General features: G+C 37.9%; 1 protein-coding gene across 4 annotated transcripts in view; it reads right to left on the bottom strand.

The window, feature by feature from the left end:
* The window catches only part of SLC9A9 (solute carrier family 9 member A9), a 703780-nt gene that overhangs the window by 564634 nt on the left and 111553 nt on the right, over positions 1-27593 (bottom strand). The window contains exon 1 of one of the 4 annotated variants that reach the window (XM_043595206.1): positions 16952-17322. The exons of the other annotated variants lie outside the window; for them this stretch is intronic. Within the exon in view, the coding sequence (XP_043451141.1) occupies positions 16952-17126 (175 nt within the window). The 5' untranslated portion in view covers positions 17127-17322. Of the gene's footprint in view, positions 1-16951; positions 17323-27593 lie in introns of those variants that run through there. 4 annotated transcript variants of the gene reach the window in all.

The following is a 27593-nucleotide window of genomic DNA, read 5'->3' as shown; positions in this document are numbered from 1 at the left end:
GATGCTGAAGCATTTCCCAAAGGGGCTTTTTTAAGAGGAACATGGATGGGAATTTACTCGCATATATAATGATTATATTTATGTACAATGGAACAGATTACAGAATGGTTTTGAAAATAGTACTAAAATCTCTCTGTGATCAGACCTATGGTTGTGTTTATACACTATCACACACACACTGCCACACTGCATGGCAGCACACCGTAGGAGGCTCCCTTCAGAGTCTTTTTCTGGAGGAGTGGTGCTCCTCTGACATCACACAATGCAACAAGCCCATCTACACACGTGTCTAATCAGACTAGTTCATAGGTATATATTTAAATGCTACATGATACTGGAGAGAATTTAGGAGCCTAAAGCAAAGGTACATAGTTACTATATGAAGATTGTAGAAGAACTGAGTTTTGTAAGTTCTTTCATTCTGTATGCATTGAATGGCAACCAAGAATAATCTAGATAAATGAGGCATTGCCCCTTACTAAAACAAGAAGATAAATCATTAAACTATATAATACTATATATCAACTTGATTAGTGTATCAGATACTATTGATTGCCAACCCAGCATCCATCCTGCCTCTTTCCCAAAAAAGCCCTGATTTGTACAGCTAGCCACCCCTCCTCCCACAGCTATCTACTCAGGATAAGTTGACCTTTCCCTCAGCTCCAAGGGAGTTCCCTTTCCCCTTGCTGATAATTGGTACTACAATGGCCATGTGACTCTATTCTGGTCAATAAAAAGTGGAGGGAAGCTAGCTAGGGAACTTCTTAGAAAAGCTTTGATATCCTAAGAGAGAAACAGAAGAGCAATGAGCTCTCTTATTCCTCAGAATATTATTGGGCCTGGTTAAGATACCAGGAACTTCCATACCCACGTTACTCCTCACCTGATGTTAAAGTCAGACTGGGAATAGCAGAGCAGAGCAAAGGAAAGAACCTGGGTCCTTGATAACAATAATGGGCTGCTGAATCAACCGGCCTTGCAGACTGTTCTCTGGAGTTCTAGTCATGGGAGCAATAAATGTCTTTATTGCTTAAGTCTGTTTCAGTCAAGGTTTCTGTTATTAGCAACTGCATGCATCTTAATATATATAAACTTTTCTTTTAAACAAGTTCTAACAAAGTTCTAAGGAATCCTAAAGGAGAGACCAACTAACTCCTTTCCCCAAAGTATTAGGGAAAGCTTTACATAGGAGATTCTTTTTTTAAATTATTTTTTAATGTTTATTATTTATTTTTGAGAGAGAGAGGAAGAGTGCAACCAGGGGAGGGTCCGAAAGAGAGGGAGACACTGAATCCGAAGCAGGCTCCAGGCTCTGAGCTGTCAGCACAGAGCCCGATGTGGGGCATGAACTCACGAACCACAAGATCAAGACCTGAACCGAAGTCAGACACTTAACTGACTGAGCCACCCAGGTGCCCCTAGGAGATTCTTAAGGATTTATAGGAAATCTCCAGGTAGAGTAGACGACAAGGACTTTCTAGAAAGAGAAATTCATAAATCAGTGACCACAGTGCTAACCAGGTATATCAAGCAGTTTGGGAAGGCTGACTAGGGCAACTGAAATCAGGGGCTGTAGCACACCTGAGAAATAACAGAGGGTGTTCAAGAAAGAGAGATGATTGGCAAAAAGGTCTTGAGAAAGAACCATGAGAGATTCTTGTTGGAAGAGAGATTTGCTGTGGTTTCCAGAAGAGGTAACAGCTTTGGAGACAATCATCTTAAGGGAGAAAAATAAATTAAGGTATGGTAGGGACATGGAGAGGAAGTTAACATCAGACTTTGTCTTATATTTCTGTGAGGAAGAATTTAGCAAATAAATTTGAGTACAGGAATGTCAAGATGACAGTAATAAAATTAAGCCCAAGGAAGAGTATTGTTTACCATTATTAGTACTTTTTATTATAGTGTGAGACTCTTTAAGGCAGGGAATCTGGGATACTATTTCAGTCACCCAGATTCAAAAAATATGAACTAGGGATTCAAAATGTGGAAATAAAGAAGAAAAGGGTCTGACAAATATTCTAAGGAAGCCAAATCAGTGCACACCATTTAACTATGTGCAACATAGTATTCACATATATCAAAGTGTCATCTCCACAACTTTTACATTTTTACTTGATAGTTATGTATCTCACCCCTACTCAGTCTTATCAAAATTGTTACCAGAACACTGATTTAGAGAAATGATATGGGTTTGCATATCAAATATTGCATGCATTTCCTTTTAGCAGTTTAGTTTTACACTGAGATTAATCATAGATAGAACCAAAAGTAAAAATATGCAATGCCTTCTGATTATTTAGGGATTTCATTCCTTCTCTGCCCTCCCACCAATCTTCTAAATTCAAAGGACTTAAGGAAAGTGTGGGTGTTGCTAAAAGGGACACAATTTATTGCTCTGTGCTGGTTCACTATCAACTTGCTTTGGTGAAGAAAAAAAATCCTATAAGGGTTTCAGAACATGTCTGAGGCAAGAGTAAAAGTAAGAGTACCCAATAAGAGTACCCCATGATGTTTCAAGGTGGGAGGGGTCCATGAACTGTCCTACCTTAGGAAGCCTCATTCAAAGTTCTGTCTTCTCACAGGTTAGAGTCACATGGGAAATGACAAAAAGACACAACCACCAGATCTTCTACCACAGCAAAGTGTCCAATGTTTTTCTCCATCCTTGGTTTATACCAATAATGCACATAGGCACACACACATGCACACAACATACACAGAGATACACACTACATATTTCATAGCACTCTGGGGTTCTCAACATAGGATTATAGACAACTTTTCTCTAGAAACTATCTCAGCCACCAGCTTATATATAGCTCAAACCAGTTGCTGCAAGCATCTTAGGAGATTTACAGAAGAAATATAGATATGTAACTAGCCACATACTAAAACAAAATTATTTATAATGTTTACACAAAACAGTCTATTTTTTTGTTTTGTTTTTGTTTTCTGTAAAACCAGAAGGGGAAACATTATAAACAAATATAAATAGTGAAAAAGCAGAGGGGGGTGGGGAACTCTCTAATAAGTGAAGATTCTCTCCCAGCCCTCCTTTTCATCACAGGATAGTAATGTAGTGAGGAAGAGAAAAGAGAAGAAAGTAAAGGATACAAAACTAGGAACCACATATTGAACTTTATTTTCCTAGTTCTGAAACTTTAGTGTATCAGAAGTCTCTGGAAGCTTTGTTAAACACAGACTGCTGGACTCTGCCTCAAGTTTCCTACTCAGTAGTGGGTCTGGGTTGGGGCCCACATTCTTGCATTTCTAAAAAGTTCTCAGGTGATGTTGTGAGAAGCACTGTCGTATAAGACAACAAATAATTCCCACCGTTATGAGTGCCATCACAATCCTAGAACTCTGTCAAAGTCCAAACCACCTCATGCTCATGCACACAGGTTTCATAGAGCATAGAGAGCCCAGAGGCATAATTAAAGATTCTACCTTCAGTCTCTTCCAAATATTCAAGTCAATTAAACTAACATATGATGAAAGCCATTTTGTATGATTCATATGAATAAGGCACTTACAGAAACTTCCCCCACCCATTCTGACAACCACAGATATTTAAAACAAGCATTAAGTGTGGACTTGCAACACTGCTTTTCCTGATGCTGGGACAGGTGTTTCCAAGTCAGCCTCATCACTCTCTGTGGGACAGTTTAACCCAGCTTCTTGGCATGGATGTACTTTCACAATATTGCTCCCATTGAATTTCCCATGCTGGGCTTTATGCTATGACAGGATAACATTTCTGAGGCCTTAAGGTAAAAGAAAAACTTAACTACTTGCCTCATTTCCCCACTCCTGACTACCTATCAACAGCAGAAGCTTTCAAGGTGGTGTTTTTGCCAATTATTCTGTGCAGCCTTAGCCAAAGTTGTAAATTTTTGGAATTTCTTTTCACTTATATGCAAACTGAATGAAGATCATTGTATTATGCATGGATGTCCTGAGGATTAGCAATAATATTTATACTTAAGATACCTCAGTCTCTATCTTTCTTCTGTAAACTTTCTAAGATACCATCACCTGGCACAGAGTAGACATTTATTAAATAATAGAAACTCTGGGGCGGGGGGGCAAGATGATGGAACAGCATGGAAGTTTTTTGTGTGTCTCGTATCCATGAAATACAGCCAGACCAACACTAAACCATCCTACATGCCTAGAAAACTGATTGGAGGATTAACACAACAATCTGCACAACCTGAACCACAGAATTCAGCAGGTATGCGGCACAGAGAGGTGAACTTGGGGAGCGAGAAGCCACGGTGGGGAGGGAGCCACTTTTGGGGGCAGAGAGAGAATGGAGATGGGGGGTGGGGACAGAATATGTGAAAAGCACCCCTCCCCCAAAGCAGCTGGAGAGAAAGTGGAAAATTGGAAACAGCCGCAGGGACTAAACTAAAAAGGGAGAAAGGAGAGGGTTTAAATTCCATTAAGACTGTAAACAAGGGGAGCGCAAAGTCACCCAACTCTGCAGCTCGATACCTGGCAGTGCTCTGGTGGGAAGGGCGAATCCCCAGGAACAGAGTGGGGTCCAGGAGGTTCTGGGGCCACATGGGGAAAAGCAATTCCACTGCAGGAAGTACATTTGGTAGAGGCTGTGAGGCAACCTGGGCCCAGCAGACCCCAGAAAATGGCCACATTCGATGGTGCTGGAACAAGGTCATTAAGGGTGAAGCCTGGTGCCAGATGTGTGTTGTGAGTTTCCATAATCCTGAAACACTGCTGCTACACTATCTCGCAAACTTTTTCTGGGGTGGGCTGGCACCTTGTCACAGACTGGGGGCACCGGCAGCAGCAGGGTCCAGCAGGCGTTCCTGGGTGCAGCCAGCATTCAGCCATTGCTCATTTGGCCCTTGATGGGTGAGACCCTCCCACAGAGGGGTCGATGGGGTCAAAGCTACAGTCTTTCAGAAGTAAGGGGCTGGGGAAAATAGCCGCATCTGAGACAAAACTTGGGAGAGAGGTACTGCCTGGAGCCTGGTCACGGACAGTGAAAAAGCGGGGAGTGGATGACAGCTGAAGACAGAGGATGGGTGCACGATTGTTGATGGGGTAAACAGAGATCCAATACTAGAGACTGGGCAGTTGGGTGATGTCATTTTCACCACTCCCGAGCATGCGTATACACACCTACCTGCACCACAACAATCCACCTCATCAGGCTAGCTGCGCCATCTAGTGGAGAATGGAGCCATTATACTAAGCCCCGCCCAACTGGGCCAACCTGGCGCTTCAAGAAAACAAGTCTCAATGCCTACTTAGTTTATGGACTATAAAGCACTTCATAGTCTAACTTCTAGGGGAAAACAAAGTAATTTCAGTCCTATTTCAATCTGTTAGCAGATCTATCCATTCACTTTTTTTCTCTTTTTCACTTCTTTTTCTTGAATACAGAAACAGAAAAAATTCATTTTTATTTTCAATTTTTATTAAAAATATTTTTCTTTAATGTTTTACCATATTTTAAACTTTTTTGTAAATTTTGCGAATTCTATTTTACTTCATTTCATTTTAGTCTCCTTCAGTGTATTCACTTTTTCAAATTTTCAAATGATTTTCTTTTTTTCTTTTTCTTTTTTTCATTTCTTTTCTTTTTCTTGAACACAAAGAGAAAAAATTCATTTTTATTTTTAATTTTTATTAAAAATATTTTTCTTTGCACTTTTTCTACTATATTCTTTGCTTTTGTGTAAATTTTTTCAAATTCTATTTTACTTCCATCATTTCATTTTTGTCTACATCAGTGTATTCATTTTTTCAAAGTCTCAAACGATTTCCTTTTATTTTCATTCGTTTTCTTTTCCCCCTTTTTTCTCTATCTATCAAACCACTTTCAACACCCAGACCAAAACACACCTAGGATCTAGCATCATTTACTCGATATTTTTCTGTGTGTGTTTTTAATTTTTTAATTTTAATATTTTTTAAGATTTAATTTTTTTTACTTTTAATTTTTCTAACTCATTAATTCATTTTCTCCCTTAAAAATGACAAAACGAATGAATTCACCCCAAAAGAAAGAGCACAAAGAAAAAAACAGCCAGGGATTTAATCAACACAGACACAAGCAAAATGTTGGAACCAGATTTTAGAATCACGATAATAAGAATACTAGCTGGTGTCAAAAATAGATTAGAATCCCTTTCTGGAGAGATAAAAGAAAAAAAAACTAGTCAGGATGAAATAAAAAATGCTATAACTGAGCTGCAATTACAGGTGGATGCTGCAGTGGGAAGGATGGATGAGGCAGAACAGAGAATCAGCAATATAGAAGACAAACTTATGGAGAATAATGAAGCAGAAAAAAAGAGGGAGATTAAGGCAAAAGAGCACAATTTAAGAATTAGAGAAATCAGTGACTCATTAAAAAGGAACAACATCAGAATCATAGGGGTCCCAGAAGAAGAAGAGAGAGAAATAGGGGTAGAAGGGTTATGTGAACAAATCATAGCAGAAAACTTTCCTAACCTGGGGAAAGACACAGACATCAAAATCCAAGAACCACAGAGGTCCCCCATGAGAGTCAACAAAAACTAACCAACAACAAGGCATATCATAGTCAAATTCACAAAATACTCAGGCAAGGAGAGAATCATGAAAGCAGCAAGGGAAAAAAAAGTCCCTAACCTACAAGGGAAGACAGATCAGGTTTGCAGCAGACCTATCCACAGAAACTTGGCAGGCCAGAAAGGTGTGGCAGGATATATTCAGTGTGTTGAATCAGAAAAATATGCAGCCAATAATTCTTTATCCAGCAAGGCTGCCATTCAAAATAGAAGGAGAGAGAAAAAGTTTCCCAAACAGAAATTAAAGGAGTTTGTGACCACTAAAAAAGCTCTGCAAGGAATTTTAAGGGGGGGGCTCTCTGAGGGGAGAAGAGATGAAAATATAAATAAACAAACAAACACCAAAAGCAACAAAGATTATAAAGGACCAGAGAACACCACCAGAAACTCCAACTCTACAAGAATCATTAAGGCAAAAAATTCATATCTTTCAGTACTCACTGTAAACGTCAATGGACTCAATGCTTCAATCAAAAGACATAGGGTAACAGAATGGATAAGAAAACAAGATCCATCTATATTCTGTTTACAAGAGACCCACTTGAGACCTAAAGACACCTTCAGATTGAAAATAAGGGGATGGAGAACCATCTATCATGCTAATGGTCAACAAAAAAAAGCCAGAGTAGCCATACTTATACCAGACAATCTAGACTTTAAAATAAAGGCTGTATCAAGAGATGCAGAAGGGCATTATATCATAATCAAGGGGTCTATCCACCAAGAAGACCTAACAATTGGAAACATTTATGAGCCAAATCTGGCAGCACCCAAATATATAAATCAATTAATCACAAGCATAAAGAAACTCATTGATAGTAATACCATAATAGTAGGAGACTTCAACACCCCACTCACAGCAATGGACAGATCATCTAATCAACAAATTAACAAGGAAACAATGGCTGTGAATGACACACTGGACCAGAGGGACTTAACAGATATATTCAGAACATTTCATCCTAAAGCAGCAGGATATACATTCTTCTCCAGTGCACATGGAACATTCTCCAGAATAGACCACATACTGGGACACAAAGCAGCCCTCGGCAAGTACAAAAAGATCAAGATCATACCGTGCATATTTTTAGACCACAATGCTATGAAACTCAAAATCAACCACAAGAAAAAATTTGGAAAGGTAACAAATACTTGGAGACTGAAGAACATCCTACTAAAGGATGAATGGGCTAACCAAGAAGTTAAAGAGGCAATTAAAAAATATATGGAAGCCAATGAAAATGATAACACCACAACCCAAAACCTCTGGGATGAAGGAAAGGCGGTCATAAGAGGAAGTATATAGCAATCCAGGCCTTCCCAAAGAAGGAAGAAAGATCTCAGATACACAACCTAACCTTATACTTTAAGGAGCTGGAAAAGAACAGTAAATAAAAGCCAAAAACAGAAGAGACAGGAAATAATAAAGATTAGGGCAGAAATTAATGCTATCAAAACCAAAAAAACAAAAACAAAAACAAAACAAAGAGCAGATTAATGAAACCAGAAGCTGGCTCTTAGAAAGAATTAACAAAATTGATAAACCACTAGCCAGTTTGATCCAAAAGAAAAAGGAAAGGACCCAGATAAATAAAATCAAGAGTGAAAGAGGAGAGATCACAACCAACACAACAGAAATGAAAACAATAACAAGAGGACAGTATGCCAATAAAATGGGCAGTCTGGAAGAAATGGACAAATTCCTAGAAACATATACACTACCAAAACTGAAACAAGAAGAAATAGAAAATTTGAACAGATGCATAACCAGTAAGGAAATCAAATTATTAATCAAAAATCTCCCAAAAAACAACAGTCCAGGGCCATATGGCTTTCCAGGGGAATTCTACCAAACATTTAAGGAAGAGTTAACACCTATTCTCTTGAAGCTGTTCCAAAAAATAAAAATGGAAGGAAAACTTCCAAACTCTTTCTATGAAACCAGCATTACCTTGATTCCAAAACCAGACAGAGACCCCGCTATAAACAAGAACTATAGACCAATTTCCTTGATGGACATGGATGCAAAAATACTCAACAAGATATTAGCCAACCGGCTCTAACAATACATTATAAAAATTATTCACCACGACCAAGTGGGATTTATACCTGGGATGCAGGGCTGGTTCAATATCCACAAAACAATTAACGTGATCCATCACATCAATAAAAGAAAGGACAAGAACCATATGATCCTCTCAATAGATGCAGAGGAAGCATTTGACAAAATACAGCATCCTTTCTTGATAAAAACCCTCAAGAAAGTAGGGATATAGGGAGCACACTTCGAGATCATAAAAGCCATATATGAATGACCCAATGCCAATATCATCCTCAATGGGGAAAAACTGACAGCTTTCCCCTTAAGGTCGGGAACAAGACAGGGATGTCCACTCTCACCACTGTTATTCAACATAATATTGGAAGTCGTAGCCTCTGCAATCAGGCAACACAAAGAAATAATAGGCATCCACATCAGCCAGGAGGAGGTCAAACTTTCACTCTTTGCAGATGACATAATATTCTATATGGGAAACCCAAAAGATTCCACAAAAAAACTGCTAGAATTGATTCATGAATTCACCAAAGTTGCAGGATATAAAATCAATACACAGAAATAGGTTGCATTCCCATACACTAATAATGAACCCACAGAAAGAGAATTCAAGGAATCGATCCCATTTACAGTTGCACCAAAACCCATAAAATGCCTAGGAATAAATCTAACCAAAGAGGTGAAAAATATATATGTTGAAAACTATAGAAAGCTTATGAAAGAAACTGAAGAAGACACACACACAAAAAAAATGGATAAAGACTCCATGCTCCTGGATAGGAAGAACACATATTGTTAAAATGTCGATACTACCCAAAGCAATCTACATATTCAATTCAATCCCTACCAAAATAACACCAGCATTCTTCACAGAGCTAGAACAAATAATCCTAAAATTTGTATGGAACCAGAAAAGACCCCGAATAGCCAAAGCAATCTGGAAAAAGAAAACCAAAATGGGAGGCATCACAATTCTGGACTTCAAGCTGTAGTACAAAGTTGTAATCATCAAGACAGTATGGTACTGGCACAAGAACAGACACTCAAATCAATGGAACAGAATAGAGAACCCAGAAATGGACCCACAAACGTATGGCCAACTAATCTTTGACAAAGCAGGAAAGAACATCCAATCGAATAAACATAGTGTCTTCAGCAAGTGGTGCTGGGAAAACTGGACAGCAACATGCAGAAGAATGAACGTGGACTACTTTCTTACACCAGACACAAATAAATTCAAAATGGATGAAAGACCTAAATGTAAGACAGGAAGCCATCAAAATCCTCAAGGAGAAAGCAGGCAAAAACCTCTTTGATCTTGGCCTCAGCAACTTCTTACTCAACACATCTCCGGAGGCAAGGGAAACAAAAGCAAAAATGAACTACTAGGACCTCATCAAAATAAAAAGCTTCAGGGGCGCCTGGGTGGCGCAGTCAGTTAAGCGTCCGACTTCAGCCAGGTCACGATCTCGCGGTCCGTGAGTTCGAGCCCCGCGTCGGGCTCTGGGCTGATGGCTCAGAGCCTGGAGCCTGTTTCCCATTCTGTGTCTCCCTCTCTCTCTGCCCCTCCCCCGTTCATGCTCTGTCTCTCTCTGTCCCAAAAATAAATAAACGTTGAAAAAAAATAAATAAATAAAAAAATAAATAAAAAAATAAAAAGCTTCTGCACATCAAAGGAAACAATCAGCAAAACCAAAAGGCAACCAATGGAATGGGAGAAGATATCTGCAAATGATGTATCAGATAAAGGGTTAGTATCAAAAATCTATAAAGAACGTATCAAACTTTACACCCAAAAAGCAATTCAGTGAAGAAACAGGAAATAGACATGAATAGACACTTCTCCAAAGAAGACATCCAGATGGCCAACGGACTCATGAAAAAATGCTCAACATCACTCATCATCCAGGAAATACAAATCAAAACCACAATGAGATACAATCTTATACCTGTTAGAATGACTAACATTAACAATTCAGGCAACCACAAATGTTGGTGAGGATGTGGATAAAGAGGATCTCTTTTGCATTGTTGGTGGGAATGCAAGCTGGTGCAGCCACTCTGGAAAACAGTATGGAGGTTCCTCAAAAAACTAAAAATAAAGTACCCTACGACCCAGCAATTGCACTACTAAGCATTTATCCAAGGGATACAGGTATGCTGTTTTGAAGGGACACATGAATCCCCCAATGTTTAGAGTAGCACTCTCAACAATAGCCAAAGTATGGAAAGAGCCCAAATGTCCATCAATGGATGAATGGATAAAGAAGATGTGGTATATATGTACAATGGAATATTACTCGGCAGTCAAAAAGAATGAAATCTTGCCATTTGGAACTACATGGATGGAACTGGAGGGTATTATGCTAAGTGAAATTAGTCAGAGAAAGACAAATATCATATGACTTCACTCATATTAGGACATTAAGAGACAAAACAGATGAACATAAGGGAAGGGAAACAAAAATAATATAAAAACGGAGGGGGACAAAACATAAAAGACTCATAAATATGGAGACAAACTGAGGGTTACTGGAGGGATTGTGGAAGGGGGGATGGGCTCAATGGATAAGAGGCACTAAAGAATCTACTCCTGAAATCAATGTTGCACTATATACTAATTTATGTAAATTAAAAAAAAAATTAAAATGAAATTCAAATAATCAATCAATCAATCAATCAATCAATAAATAAGTAAGTAAAGGAAGCCTTCTAGAGCTAAACGTGTGAAAGAGTATGGGTTTTATGGTCCTGGGCTTAAAGAAGCTCAGCTTGCTGTTGGTTCCCACCAAGTCACTTCATGTCTCTATGTGCCAGTTTCCTTATATGTTCTTTTCTTTTTTCTTTGCTTTTCTTTTCTTTCCTTTTCTCTTCTCTTCTCTCCTTTCCTTCTTTTCTTTCTTTCTTTCTTTCTTTCTTTCTTTCTTTCTTTCTTTCTTTTTCAAGAGAGAGCATGAGCAGGGAAAGGAACAGTGTGTGAGAGAGAGAATCTCAAGCTGAGCATGGGACCCGACATGGGGCTCAATTCCATGACCCTGAGATCATGACCTGAGCCAAAATCAAGAGTCAGAGGCTTAATTGCCTGAGCCATCCAGGAACCTCAGTTTCCTCATTGTAACATGAAAATGTTATACCTCCTCCCCAACACACACACATGCACATACAAACACACCAAGGTTTGTGATACCCAGTGGTCGCATGGAGCCAAACTACCAAGGTTTGAGTCCTGGCTATGGCATATCATAGGTATGTGATCTTTGACAAGTTATTTGATTTTTGTTGTCTCAGTTTCTGCATCTAAAAAAAGGCTGTTGTGAGGATTAAATGAGTAAACACATGTAAAGCCCTTATGACAAAATAGTTCACATAGTAAATGCTATTTGTGTTAGCTATTTTCATTATTATATTTTGATGTAATAGATGTTTAACAAATGTTGGTTCTTGATATTTCCACTTCTTTAACCATATGATTTTAATTCAATTTAGACTATAATAATATCTCTGTAAACAGTTTGAATCATAGATTCATTTTCTTGATGTGTACACTCATTACCTTTTAATACACTGAGAGGGGAATCTTTTGAGGAATCATAATAGTTTGCACTCAGGGCTTCCTCTGTAGCTCCTTAAAGATCCAGAAGCACAACAGGAATGTATAGGAGGTTATTTTCTTAAAATCAACTTTTGAAAACCTACAGAGAGCAATATGCCTTGAAATTTTTCATTTTTTCAACATTTGGCTAACACTTTACCGCACAGAAAATCTTGCCCTGATCTCTGAAGCTTCTTAAAGTCAACCTTTTTACACTAAAGGGAAAACAAGTTTAGTTCACTGGGCTCTTGACCCTAATTAACTTTCCTACAGATCCCTTCAAATTAAACCAGAACCACTCTGATTTTCACATGACATGCATCCATAAGCCCTGAATCTCAACCTGCTCTCCCTGTTCTGATGGTATAACTTGCTCTCCTTACCTTTCTGACTGGAATTCAATAGCATTTACTGAGCGCTCCTTACAAAATCAAGGCAGGACTAAAAGAACTAAGAGTGGTAAAATAACACTAACTAAAATGCTGTCTGGAAGAAAGGCCTGAATATCATTATAGGCTGGTAGGGTTCTGGAAAGAAAGCTACTGGTTTGGTTGGAGTGACTGAGAGACGCCTGACAGCTGAAGTTAGTCTTTGCCTAAATTTTGAAGGACTTTTGAAGCTGGAAGGGAGCTTTCATTTTTTCCTCTTTTTGCAGATAAGAAGAACAAGGCCAGAGATTAAGTCACTTGGCCAAAGTAATGCATCTAGCTACTGGGGAAAAAAAAAAGTCATCAAGATTGAAAAACCCAAATCCCCAAGAGAGAATCAAATGCTTTCTCCATTAAAGCATACCACATTTGAATAAATACAAAGCCTCAGAAGAGCCTTCCAGGCAGGGGGAGGAGGGCAAAGTGGGCAAAGTGGCAGTAAACAACTCCTATGGGCCTGGCAGTCAAGGAGTCAGTGCTGGACAGGAGCAGAGCAAAATGGATCAGTAGGGTGGAGCCCCATCATGTTCAGCAGCACAATTTTTATCCTGAGGAACTTCCAACTAGTGCCCTATGATGTTTTAAGAAAGATAGCTTTTAAAACCTTAGTGATTCACATGTAACTGCATTATCTTTAAATTTCAAACAAAAAAGCTATTGAGTGAATTATTTAACCTTATTGTATTGCTAAGTATACTGTTAGATGACAAGACATAGTTTACATAGTTTAATATGGCATAGTTTGATGAAATCAAAATCTAAACTTTGTGGCTTGGAATTTCTTGGAATTTCTTTTCTGTCCACTAAATAGTGAGCAAATTTCCACATGAGTTCAGAGACTGTCCCTTATATTGGAAGGCCATAAATCAAAGATAGACTTCTAAGAGGTTTGAATTGTTCTGTCCCTAAGCTTAGATCCCAACCCTCAAAGGTATGGCATTATGAATGTCCTATAAAGTATGAGAACCTCCAGTGATGTGTAATGAAATTCTTAATGCTATCGGGGAATAAAGAGAGATTTTTCTTTTACGAACTATGAGCATGGGATACAGGGCCCTAAGTGAGCAGCACTAAGTGCACCAGCTGCTGTCAGTCAATATTTTGGCCATTAATAGTCATTTAAGCTATTAGTCCAATTTAAATGACTATCATCATGGCTTAAGATATAAACCAGTTATAGATTTCAATCCTTAAATTTTGAAATAATGAGAGCCGCAGAATGTCATGAAACACAATTACCCATTACTGTTCCTCATGAAGCAAAAATATGGTTATAATGCTGTTACTGATTTTTAAAAGCATCCTAGGACCCTTAATGTCAAAAAAGAAGATATTTTTCATATAATAGATTATTTGTAGTTGGGAATATCAGACTGATCTCCAATGAACACAGAATCAAACTGAACACTACACATGATTTTTCTTGGCCTCCACAACCCCTCATAGGATATTTTAAGGTTAACAACTTGGAAATTGTTTCTATCAATAACTATAAGAGAGCAATTAAATGTTCTATTTGATAACTTTTCCCCTCATTTTTCTTGAACTGCTCATTTCCTAAGTCCCTGCTCCTTAGAATTTTTAAGTTGGATTCCTGATCTACTGATAAAATGCATTAACATCTAATCTTTCTTCTAAAGGATATTTGACACATTTCAGCAGAATAACCAGCAGAAAGGCAGAATGTCTTAGTAGAGATGGAGGTTGAATCCCAACTCAGCAGCTAATTACATGACCTTCACCTAGCTAAGTTTTCCTTTCCTTGCCTGTGAAATTAAGATATTGGAATTATGATCTCTAAGACTCCTTCCCAATTTGTGAATTTCAAATTCATTTATAGGCATTGGGCACTTCATTCACTTGGCATTTCCTTTCCCCTTCTCATTTAAACGTGTTTATTAGAATGTCCAATCTTGTTCCTCTGTTGTAGTTTCAGACTATTTTATCACTGATAGAAAGTCCCCAATAAACAGTTTAGATACAATGATGAACAGGAGCCAACTTTATAGACATGTGTATGTATAAAAGCAAATGGACCTTGCTATGAATAACTGTTCAGTTTTGGGGAAGTTAGTTCACTGCTCTGAGATTTAGTTTCTTCCTCTGTATAATGAGGGGGCTGGAGAAGATAACCTCTATGATCTGCTTAAATTTCAACAATTATAATTCTTTACCAACAACAAAAAAATAACACTAAAATAAAAGTATTTTCATTCATTTATATAGTTTAAGATAACTCAAGGAGACTCAAAATTTTAGTAAAGGAATAGTTATGCATACATATGCATGTTTTCATAATTTTTATAATCATTTTACTTTGCATTGTTTCAGAATTCGCTTTCAATAACTTACATATAAAAAAATCAGAGGAATGGAAATCAGACAACTTAATCCCACTCTTATAAACCACAAGCCTTAAGAATAGCAGTTTAAAGAAATGCTATCTGAACCATTCTGCAATACACTAATATTTTATGATTTCAACCTCAACTTGAAAGTATTTCATGAAGTTTTTAAGAAGTAAAGGTAATCTGGGACTTTTTTCAGGCTCAAAAGTAAAAGTTGCACTTATATATTATGAGTACAAACTATGGTTGAATTTTAATAAATCATCAAAATTTAATCAAATGTTGACAAAAGAATGTATCCATCATGGATTAGCTGAAATTGGTAAAATGAGTCATAGTTTAACCGTATTCAGTGCCGTGAAGAAATCTTCTAATAAAGGTTTATAATTTAAAAATCTGTGTTGTTATACAAAACCATATATAGCCCTTTAATTTAATGCCAAGAATTACATTGTTTCTGGCTTCTCAGATTACATCCCATATCCTCTTTGATTATTTATTAGCCAAGTCAAGAGAAAGATCATGGTTCACTGTTGATGGAGAAAAGCAAATGACCGGTACCTCGGGCTTTACACCTGACAGAACCACTTCCTTTCTGTTTGACATTTTCTGTGTTTTCCCCTCAAATGAAAGTTTTGTTTTTTGCTTTAAGACCCTCAGTGTTTTCCTGTGTTTTCCCCTCAAATGAACCTGACTGTGTTTTCCCCTCAAATGAAAGTTTTGTTTTTTGCTTTAAGACCCTCAGTACAAAAGAATTTAACTCTGTGCTCGGAAGGGATCAGCACATCAGTCTCCTGAAAGACAATATACTGCTTAGCCTATAACTTTTAGTTCCTAGCTCAAGTATCTCACCATGGAATCTAGTTTAGGCATAGAATTTCTTACAGTCTCAAATCATGACTGTACATTATTATCATCACAACATCACATGGTTAGCATATAAAATTGATCCTGTGCCCTGAACCTCAGGGATATAAAAGGCTTTAAGACTTCCAAAATGAGGGAAGAAAAATATAAAAGTACATTTTTTGCTATGAATTATAGCAATGTTTCACTTGTTTACATTGTCTTCAAAGTTCCTATCCATTACCAAGCTGAGATAAGAATAGTATAGCAAGTTTTAGAACTACTGGTGTCTTGCATTGTACTTTCAAAGATGAGAGTACAGCATGGATAATCTCTGCACATTTTACTAAACTTTCTGAAAGGAATGACACGGTAAATTGTACAGAAAGAGCAATACTTCAGGAGTTTAAAATATTAAATGCTTTTTCAGATCTTTCCCCCTACTCCCCGCCAAAGGCACATAGCATATAATATTAAAAATGACAGTAATTATAAATTAGAAAGTGTAAAATCAGGCTAAGAAATGAAAAGTATTGCGTGAGGAAACTTTTGTATAAGAAAATAAAACATTGCCCATATAATTAAAATGGGTTTGGATACAGTTTTTCCAATAGCATGGGTGGGGTATGTTTCTGCCAGTTTCCTTTTTGAAACTAGTTGACATAAGACGATTCATTCCATACAGTTTTAAATAATGCTATTTCCAGAACGCTATAAAACTCATCAGTCCCTCCTGTGAAAGATTGCTGCTCTTTGTGACTGCAGAGTCCTGACTTCCCAATATCTATCATTACAAAAACAAACAGTTTGCTCGGCTGGACTCCCCACATGACAATGGACCCGCATCTGTCAACAGACTCGCATTATGTGCCGCCTGAGAACACGACTATGACATTTACTCTTGTGACAGGGCAAATTTCAGCAGCTCATCTGGAAAGAGATGGGCATTCATTATGCTGCAGCACCTTTCATCAAGCTAATGACATTTCAATCAGCACATTTTCTCCAGTTTCAATACTTTGCCATCTGAGCACAAGTCTCTAATTACGCCCAAGCAACAAGTTTCACATCAATCCTACAATTTCTGCACTCACCATACACCATTGCTCCTCCGGTTTCATGCAAGAAGCGAAATCGATGATTTTTAAATAACCAGATTGTCAAAATGGTAAGGATGAGCAAAAAATTAAAGACAAGCAGCTCCACTGCTCCCTGATGTTGAAACTGATACTCATCCTTCTCTGACATAAACCTTTGCTGTCTCTCCATTCTCTGGTCTTCTCGTAATTCCTTAGACAAAAACCTGGATAAGGGCTATTTTATCCAGATTTGCCTGAAACAGTCTAGCTGCCTGAAGATTTCAGAATAAACACTGCCACTTAAGTTGCTACTTCATGAGCGTTCTGCCTTAGTATTCAGATGGCTTCTCGTTACAACTTCCTGTTTCTCTTAAAGCAGCCCTGTCTCTTTTCAAACTCCAGAGTGTAGTTTCATCATGGACTCTTACGGTCTTGAAACAATCCATTCCACGAAATTATCTCTCATGTTGGACAAACCTGCAAGCAATCATTCTGAGATCTTGACTCATGATTCTTATTGTTTTAAACAAGCTCCTTAAACTGCATAACTGGTGAACTATAGATTAAGAATAAAACAGATCACCTTTCATCAGCAAAATTTTCTAAGTTCAAAAAGCTAATTCCGAATCATAACCTCACTCACACGCCAGATTTCACCTCTCCAACCAAAGTCTACCAATGTGACAGGGTTTAATTGATGGCTCTGATTTGACCTAAGATGATTTCACAGGAATTTTGTTTTAAGGTGAGAATGAAAAAAGAATTTAGTATATGACTCCTCCTCCCTCTCTATGGCTTTATATAACTGGTAGTCACAAGTGCAGCATTTAAACTGCTCCCTTTTACCAAGAATAAATGAAAGCAAAAGACACAAAGAAAATCCTGTCCCCATCTCTACAGCTGTGCTGTTTGGATATGTTAAGTCAAAAAAGAAAAGACACTAAACACATATCTTTGAAGGAAGAAACCATATAGCCATCCTCAGCAATACTACGTACATGGGTTTCTCTTTATAGAGCTTCTGGTCCAGACATCCAGGACCCACAGAAATCTGCCATAGATCACAAACTTCCTCTGTCCTGTGGCAAAACAATGTGGTGAGGTCACTGAGGAATAGTCTGCCACCAGCAACAAAGGCTCCAAAAATCACAAGACTTAGACCATAACAGTGATGATTCTTCAGCTCACCTTCCATTTAGCAGGCCGTTTCTGTTTGAATTCATATTTTTATGCTTTTTGAAAAAGTTCAAGACAATATTACTACCAGGGGCTCTGCTAATTTTTCAGCAACTGCTATGATTTGTTGGCCTTATTGGTTCTATAGATTAGATACATCCAAGGGTTCAGTGAGTTTTTTTCTCATTTCATGGGTTAAGTGAGTTTTTATCATTTATGGTACTATTGTAACTCAGGAGTATAAATCATTTAGTATGCCTACATTCAACAGAATTGGCATTCAGTGTGTAGAGTGTAAATGATTTCTTGAGTAGAGAAAGTCCAAATATATCCTCCAAAGCTCTTGTCACCAAAAGCTAGAGGTCAAACATATAATATATTGGAAACTAACTAGCTCCCCAATAACAGTTTCACCCACAGGAAAGTCTCTCAACCACTTACTGTAAAACTGCTGTTTCAGCTTCTTTGCCTTCTGCAACTTTTGAAGCTGATTTCCTCTCTGAGTTTAACTCAGTGGGGGGTATTTATGTGGGCTGCAGATGTTCTTTTAACACACTACCCTTTTTGGCAGGCATATATGTGATGACTAATATTCGCACTGTTTTGAAATCTGTCAGCTAACGCTTGTGAGAATTTCATGAAGCCTTAGTTAGCAGGTTCTACCTTTACAATTTTGCAATCCCACAGGTTTAGTCTTGAGTTGTTAGATTTACAAGATAACCCGAATTCAAAGTCTAGCAATTCCCTTTTCTTTTTTTCTGTTTTGATCATCATTTAATTACTTTGGTTTCCTTTTAATAATGGTAATTACTCCATCTGGATAGAATAAACTTTCTTTGGTTGTCTTATTATGACATCCAATTGCATTCTCTTACCCAATAACACAGCTCAATGAGAGGATTAAAGTCCCTGAAATGTTTTGATTGGCTAATACATTGTTTTTAAAAGTCCTAAATTTGATGTCAACATACTCAAATAAGTATATTTCACATTGAAAACTATATATATGGCTTCTCTAGAAAAACAAACAAACAAACAAAACTGGTAAGATCTGGCCCACTGGGTTCTCCTTCCCATATGGCCACAATCTGTTAGTGCCTGTTTGCCACAAATCCCATTCATCCCATTTCACTCATTCATGTTCCCTGTGTGGCCCCTGCAGTCATTTGGAAGTGTGGCCCCTGGTTCACTCTACGAATGGAATATATTCACTGTTCTGCTGTTCAATATCATTTTATTTTCTGTTGCACCAATAAAAGTACAAAAAAATGAAATAGAAAAACATATTAATATGGCACCTACCATGGACAGGAAATATTTTAGGAAATTTAATTTAGTCTAAATTAATGTTCGTAAAAACTCTTCTTTCTACAGCTGAGGGATTTAAGGCTTAGAGTTGACAACATATGTAAGGGTGTATAACTAGTGGAAGTTAAATTTCTGTCTGGGGTTTAATGGCCTTAAGATGACATTTCTACAGTGATTAACTCATCTTGGTTTGTCAGGGACTTTCCTGGTTTTAGTACTGAAAGTCCTGTATCCCAGGAAACTCCTTAGTCACAGGCAAACCAATCATCCTAACAGCCAAGGTTTCCAAAATGTGAAAATTCTCTTCTATCAATAATAACTATTCTTTCTGACATTCCTGAGGGATAATTCACACAAAGAAGAATATCAGTTAAAAATTAAGGCACTGTTTTATTAGCTGGTGACAATAATCCTTAGTGCCAGGTTCTCTGATGAAGTTGGAATGGAACCCAAAATTTAGGCACAAGGCTCAAAGAAACATTCTTGATTGTTCCTTAATCCCACTCTTAGAACCTGCTGGCCAGTGAGTCAAAAGTTCTTGCTGCAAGATGCAACATGCAGGTGAGAGGAAGTAAAGAGAAAAACAAGATGGCACAGCCCATTTCAGTGAGTATGCCCTGCCTTAGCTTGCCTATCCAGCACCATGGAAGAAAAGACTTGAAGAGAGGAGCCTCCCAGGCCCGGTAACCTTGTATTGCATGGTAATACCACCACTAGTGAACATGACCAGTTAGAATGCATAGACTGAGTTTCAGAATCTAACCAATCATTTGAGAGTTCCTTATTCTTGGAGAGGACAGTGGAGATTGTGGGCTCAGAGGATCAAGAAGGGAGATTTTCCTAGGGTTGAGGAGAGATGCTGAGAGTTCCCTTTCCTCAATCACTAGAGTCCCACCCTGCCAACTTCTCCCTCAACCACTGTGTTTAACAGAAAATACTTATGCCAACCCAGTGCTTCATTCACTTGGCCTATCTCCCAATATTCATCCCTCTCTGAGACCGGTGAAGTGGGGCTATATATTTTGCCCCCAAAATTTCTGAAATGGGCCAGGACAGGACTGTAATTAAGTTTACTTAAGGAGCATACCATGTCCTGAACCAAAAATTCATGCCCCACCCCCCATTCTATTGTCAAATTCATCATAAATCCATCCATTAAAGTAATGAAATAAGGAGACTATTAGGCTGGGGTGGCTCTAATGCCTTGGTAGCCTATGCAAACAAACCAAATCTAAGCCACAGTCAATGCACTCAAATCTAAGAGTGAAACTTAAGAACAATCAATTACAAACAGCCACCTAGACTCTCCCAAATAAGGCAATCACTTAAGTGATACCCAATCAAATAATTTCTGAGACTCACTTCCACATCTTTTCTATAAATACTTCTCTCTTAGCTCCTGTTGGTAGAGTACTCCTAAACACTTTCAGTTTAATGCTGCCCCAGTTTAAATGGATATATACTCCCAAATAAACTTTTACAAATTTTAATGTGCCTTAGTTTACCTTTTAACACATCTCAGCTTCCCTACCCTCCAAAAAAGTCACATTAGCACAAAAATGTCCCGAATTTGAAGAATATGTACCCCTCCCATTAATAGACTCTACAGAAAAATAAGAGTTCAAAAATTTCACAAGGAAGTTAAATTGCAATAAACACTTAAACAATATTAACTTCCCCAAAACTTACTACCCAATACCTGGTTTTTCTTTGTCTGCCTCTGTAGAGTCTTGGGTCTCTGGAACCCAGGGCCAAAAACTCTCAGTGGGGGAAAAACACATTTTGGAACAATGCTCGAGCCTCTGACCACAGCAAACCCCCTCGGGCATAATGTCCCTCTCTTAAGAATGTAACAGATACCACCTACTCCCCCTCAGGTTCCCCTCAGGAATTGGACAATCAAAATACCTAAGGAAACTAAGTAAACCATAAAACTTATGTTATCTGAGGGACAGTAAGGCCATGTCTGACTCCTCACACAATGGAATGGAGCCAATCAGAAATGGACAACCCAGCATCTAGAGTTATCCAGCCAGTAAGGGTAGAACCTGAGAAGGAATGAGGGGGAAGGGAAGAGGGTACTGAACAGAACCTTATGAAACAAAGACCCTTGCCTATAGTCATGGGTATTCACCCTCAAATGCCCCCTCTCTGTAAAGAAAGCTTTCATACTACTCTTATTTTCTAATCTTATACTCTAATAAACTTTTGCCTGCTGCTTGTTTTGTGTCCAGTTCTTCATTCTTGGAAGCAGCAAGACAACAAATCCCCAGTACGGAGGTAAAAAATCCTGCAACATTTCTATTCAACAACTCAGGTACAGAAACATGTTTGGCATAAATGAGGATCTCTTCTTTCTTCTACCCTACAAGGTGTGTTCCTTCAGTGCTCTGAAGTGGGAAAACCGGGATATAGACCTCACTGTTTTTTCCCAGGTGACAATTTATCTCTGGATTGTTGATCTTTGATGGCCAGGAGTACATAAGAAGTTTCCCTATTCAGGGATAACCAGAAAGAAAGTGAATCCCCTTCCACTTGCACTGGATGCCACTTACTGGCCTTGCCCCAGACAACATATATGAGATTCCACTTTTTATTTAGGCATTTATTCATTGAAGAATTCCCAAAGCTGTACAGAGTGGAAGAAAAGCAAATTTGGCATTGTGCTTGTAATCTAGCCACATCGGCCCTATGCCATTAAAGGGCAGTGGCTTCACAGCTAAAGCCTCAGGAGTGAGGAGGGTCCCAGATGGATAGCCCTGGATTCTTAATTCAGCTTCTTCTCTCCTTTTGTCTCCAGCTTTGTCCTGGCAACACATCACCACTTTTCTTTTGTAGAGAGAAACAATAAATGGTACATACTAATTATATCTCAATTTGAAAAGGTTAAGAAAAAAGAAATAAAAGCTTTGGTCCATTTATCCCCTCTTCTGTCTTGCACATATTGAAGAGTCAGGCATGAGAAACTCATTGGCTTTTTATTGTATTTAATCTCTGTCAGCTTTTCACAAGGTAAGGTAAATGCAAGCTGGCCATAGTGGCTTCCCCCAACCTAGGAAGGAAGTTTCAGAGATGAAGGGAAGTATGAGCTCCGGAGCCAAGGACAGGGAGGACAAAATGGAAAACTGCCACTGGAAGCTACAGCTTATTTTAATGAAAATTTCCTGCAATCAAAGACCTGAGAAAATGCATTTCTTTGATTTCCTATTAACTGTCCACATGATAAATTAACATTCTTCTTAGGATATAACTTCTAGTCTATGTCTTAAAAACTAGTAAGTCTGACCTCATTAGCTAAAAGACATTTTGCCCTATCACTTCTGTTAAGTTATAAAATGTTTATATGAACTAAGAAGAAAGGCCCCATACCCTTCATCTCTCCCTAATTTCTACACTTTTTTCCAGTGAGAGAAAGGGACAAAAGAGAAGGGAAAGCAGAATTTTCAAAAAGGTGACACTGAATAATCTTAAAAATATTTTTCTGAAATGAAGTATGTAAATGGCAAGCAGGTTTTGACAGAAATACCTCTAGTGTCTCTTAAATCTATTAAAAATCCAGCCTTTGAGGCAGGCTTTGTTGGATGATGTCTCAATGTGGGTTCCCTCAAAAGCAGAGCCTAAGACAAGGACTTAGGTGCAGCTAGTTTATTTAGATAATCCCAGGAATCACAAGTGAGGAAGTGTGCATAAAGACCAGGAAATACCATTATTCAGAAATAAAATTATAAGCCTCATTGGAGCCATTCCCCATTTCATCCATATCTTTACAGGGTCTGTGTACTTTGAAACTTTAATTTATAGGTATGCTGAAAACATTCCTTAAGCAGCACCTAAGATTAATTTTATTTATGCTTGAGGCAACTAAATTACATAATAAATTCCATGACAAACAACATGGGTCTCTTGGATAAGAAGGGAAATCATGCCCTATGGCCAGCGGAGTTAAAGTCCCATATCACCTGTGGAGACGAAATTCTATATGCTTTGAAATGTTATTTTATGATGGTTATAACATATCTAAAGTTTATGCTTTAAATTAAAAGTTCAAAACTACCCTGGGACTCTTTGAAGACTATGTAACTTGGTGTATGCACATATAAACATACATTACATACAACCCCAGGATTGTACTCCAAATAAAGTTTAAATTAACAATAGGTGGTTAAATATTCATTTTAATCCAGCATTAAACGTTTTAAGGGATTTCATAGGAAAGTGTGATTATAGTTCTATAAAAATGTCCTACATTACTTTGGAAGAAAACGACAAATTCACAAAGCTTTTCAATGGCATTTCTTTAGTGTGTTCTTATTACATTAGATATTAGATCCAAGAATGTTTCTTCATTACCTAGACTAAGTATGGATATGAAAATAACAATTATATTATTCAGTTAGAAGATATAAGTAAGTAATCCATTCTCATTTCTAAGCTCTAGTTGAATGTATATGCTCCCTCCCATTCATATGTTGAAACCTAATCCTTACTATGACAATATTTGGAGTTGGTCTTTTGGGATATAATTAGGGACTAGTGCCCTTATAAAAAGGACCCCAGAGAATCCCCTTGGCCTTTCTATCATGTGAGGACACAGCTAGAATATAACTGTCTATATATGAACCAGGAAATGGATTCTCAACAGACTCCAAATCTGCTAGCATCTTGATTTTGGGCTCCCCAGCCTCCAGAACTGTGAGAAATAGATGTTGTATAAGCCATTCAGATTATGGTAATTTTGATATAACAGCCCAGACAAAGACACTAGGTAGGGGAAAGAATATTCCTCAAAATACTATCAGGACACATAAATCTCAGAGAACATTGTATTATAGCAGCTGTCAGAAAGTCTCTTCAAGTTTCTCAGATTCCTTAACAAAATTCTTGAAAAGATAAGACAATTATGAACATTTACTCACTCTTCATATTCTCTCTACAAAAATAGTTTTTCTATAGCACATTTGGGCTCCACAACTGAGGGACTATAAACAATATACAGTTTGTAAATGTTAAGTGAAGAATCTTTTTTTAAAAAACAAAAATGTCTTCCTGTCTCTACTTTGAACATACTTTGAACCTTGTCTGTTAATGCACTATAATCTTGAGAAATGTTAAATTTAGAAAAAGCAGAATCAATTGATTGTCAGAAATTTAAGATTGAAACAGTGCTGAATTCCACCAAAACTCACTCTTACAACTAATTTATATCCATGTGAAAAATGGAATTGTTCTATTAGGATTCAGCACTTTAACCTCAGTTCCTCCCTTTCACTATCTTAACAAAAGAAGAATATACACAAAATAAAAACTGAGCAAGAACACAGTTATACCCGAAGTATAAGACTTTTGGTGAACTATGTTTGAGAATCTGGCTTAGACCAGAGGCCTCCCACCTCACCCAAAATCTACATGGGAAAGTAAGGAGACACATTCAGAGACACACCTCCTGAGGTAAGACCAGATCTGCAGGGCAGACTCCACATCCATGCACTTAGCCTGTTTTAAGAAGGGAGGTCTCCTGCAGAGACAGCAGGAAAGAGAAAGAAAAAAAAAAAAGAATGTTAGCGCTCTACCCACCCCTCAACCTTCAGGGCTCACTTCAACTGCAATGATCAAAGAAGGAGATAAAATGTTCAACCTTCTCTGCTCCCAAGCACTGGAAACTCACCTCCAGTAAGGTGTAGCTCAACTGATATGAGAGTGGGATCACCCACTGAACATTCCTGTTCCAAGGGATCAAGAGAGAGGCAGAAGCCCCCTCGTGACACCTCCAAAAGGTTAGATGTATAGGTAGAAGTTTCCTCCTGCATGGACCACTGCAAAATGTGGGGATAGTAGCAGAAGGATTGCCCATTAAGTCTCCTCAGGTATTTGTGCTTTAAACCTGTTGCATTTAACTGTCAAGCCTGTTAGGCTGTCAGGCTGACCCACTCCAGAGAGGAAACCAGCAATGTGTCTAAGCAATTCTCCTGTATTCAAGAGGATGCTTCTTTTGAATCCTCCTGAGACCAGTGTGTTGAGTGATCTAACTGTTGCTCCCTGCGAGAAAGGATAAACATTTATAAATTTGCCTTAACTCCACTTCACACCAAAGGACGAAGAATTATTCCTATTCAACTCTTTTGTGTGTAAATTGTGTTGATCTGTATTGTGCAACCAGTTTTTTTTTTTTAAAAAGTAAACAGGCTCCATGTGCTAGCATAAAAATACTCAAAAAATGCTCAAAAAATAAAACAACAAACATCCCAAATTTGAACACTGATTATTTGATTATTAAGTTGAAAGCGTAAGTGCTAAAATTCTAAATCAAATTCCCTTTCCCCTTGTAAACTAAATTCATTTTTTTCTGTGTAGTTTCTGATTTTGTTGGATTGGTCTCATTCTGATGGGGCCAGATTTCCTTCAGCAGCTGTAGTACTTTAGACCATCTCTGAAACACTGAGATGACTATAGCTTCTTCAGCAACTACAAAGTTGAATTAATCCAGCCACAAATATTCATTCTGCTGTGCTAAAGAAAAGGACACCCGAGAATCACAGCACCAGACTTACTCTAATAAGTTAAGAAAACACAAGCAAGCAATTCCCATGCCACTTAGAGCATCATCCCAATCAAAATTATCTGTCCCCATTTTTGTAATTAGTACAACCCAGGTCTATATTTTTGTCATCATTCATGGAACATTGCTGAGAGTTTTTACCACTGGGAAATGCAGGCATGTGAAGAAAACACAAAGTTACAGGTAAAATATTTTGGTATCAGGATGACCAACACAAATGTCCATATGGGCATGTGGGCCAGAGGAATTTAAACCCACAAGGGAGGAAGTACCCATTCACTGGCACATTGTGTTTCCTACACTAATAGGGAAATTCACTTGGATATATACTGCACTGTCTCGCCATTAGAGAGAAACATTCAAAATACTATCTTCTTTTTTAAAAAAAGTTTATTTTGAGAGAGTGGGAGGGTGAGAGTGGGGGAGGCGCAGAGAGAGAGGGAGAAAGAGAATTCCCAAGTGTCAGAATCTGCACTGACAGTGCAGAGCCGATGCAGGGCTCCAAATGACAAACCATGAGATCATGACCTGAGCTGAAATCAAGAGTTGGATGCTTAACCCACCGAGCCACCCAGGTGCCTCAATACTATCTTCTTTTAAAACCATAAAATGTGCAGTGATGACACCTCTAGTCCAGTTCTCCAATAAATTTAAATTTATTGGCCTCCCTGTGTTTGTCCTGCATGTTGAAAACCTCTTAATTATTAATGAAATGACAAACATCTAGACCTTTAACATACTCCGCTATAAAATCATGTGAGGGAATTGTTACGATATGAATGGCAACAGTTTTATGGTTTGTTGGGGCTGCATGAATATTGTTTTATTTCCTCTACTTTCATGTGAGCTGAAAATCTCCATAATAACCTTTTTTTCAAATGAATTTTTATGTCTTTCTTGATTGCTGCATTATGCTTTTTTTTCATGTGATTTTCCCTAAAACCTTGACGTTCCTTGGCTTTTGGACTTACCAATCCTTGAATACATTTTTCCCGCATAATCAGTGATGCAACTATTCCTTCAGATACATCTTTTCTTACAGCAGTTTGATAATCCCCTAATATTCCATTCCCTTCTGTTCTTCCATGAATCCTACAAGATCAGCAGGGCCTTGAATGTTTTTTCCTCCTGGGTAGCATTGATAGCTGGATTAGAATGCCTGACGTCTTCTTTCTTTAAGACAAGACAGTTATTCTAGGGTCCCCCATACAAAATTAATGAGTTCCAAAGCAATCAAATGTGTTCACTGTTTAAAAATATCCAGTCGCCTTCTTCATCCTAAATTGTATAATTCTACCCATAAGTTATCTTCCATCTGCCCAGCAGCTAACCCTGGCTTGTAAATTATCTCTTTTGAATTATTGGGCTACTTTTACAGTGACTTATCGTCCCTAAACCCTTGTTCAGAGTCCTAACTCTATGAATTTCCTGGACATCTTCCCCCAAACCATGGCCATATGAGTTTTGCAAACTAAAGTGATGGTGTCACCTTAAAACTTATCAAACAATGTTTAATGTATTCTCTGCTAATCTTCCAGTCCTTTTATCAAATATTTTCCATTCTTTTCTGAAAACACCATGCAACATTTCCACAAAATTTATATGTATATGCAGATA

Source organism: Prionailurus bengalensis, chromosome C2 (assembly GCF_016509475.1).
Source record: "Prionailurus bengalensis isolate Pbe53 chromosome C2, Fcat_Pben_1.1_paternal_pri, whole genome shotgun sequence".
NCBI classification, from domain to species: domain Eukaryota; kingdom Metazoa; phylum Chordata; class Mammalia; order Carnivora; family Felidae; genus Prionailurus; species Prionailurus bengalensis.
The sequence above is the reverse complement of the archived record's forward strand: the minus strand, read 5'-3'. Positions and strand labels throughout refer to the sequence as shown.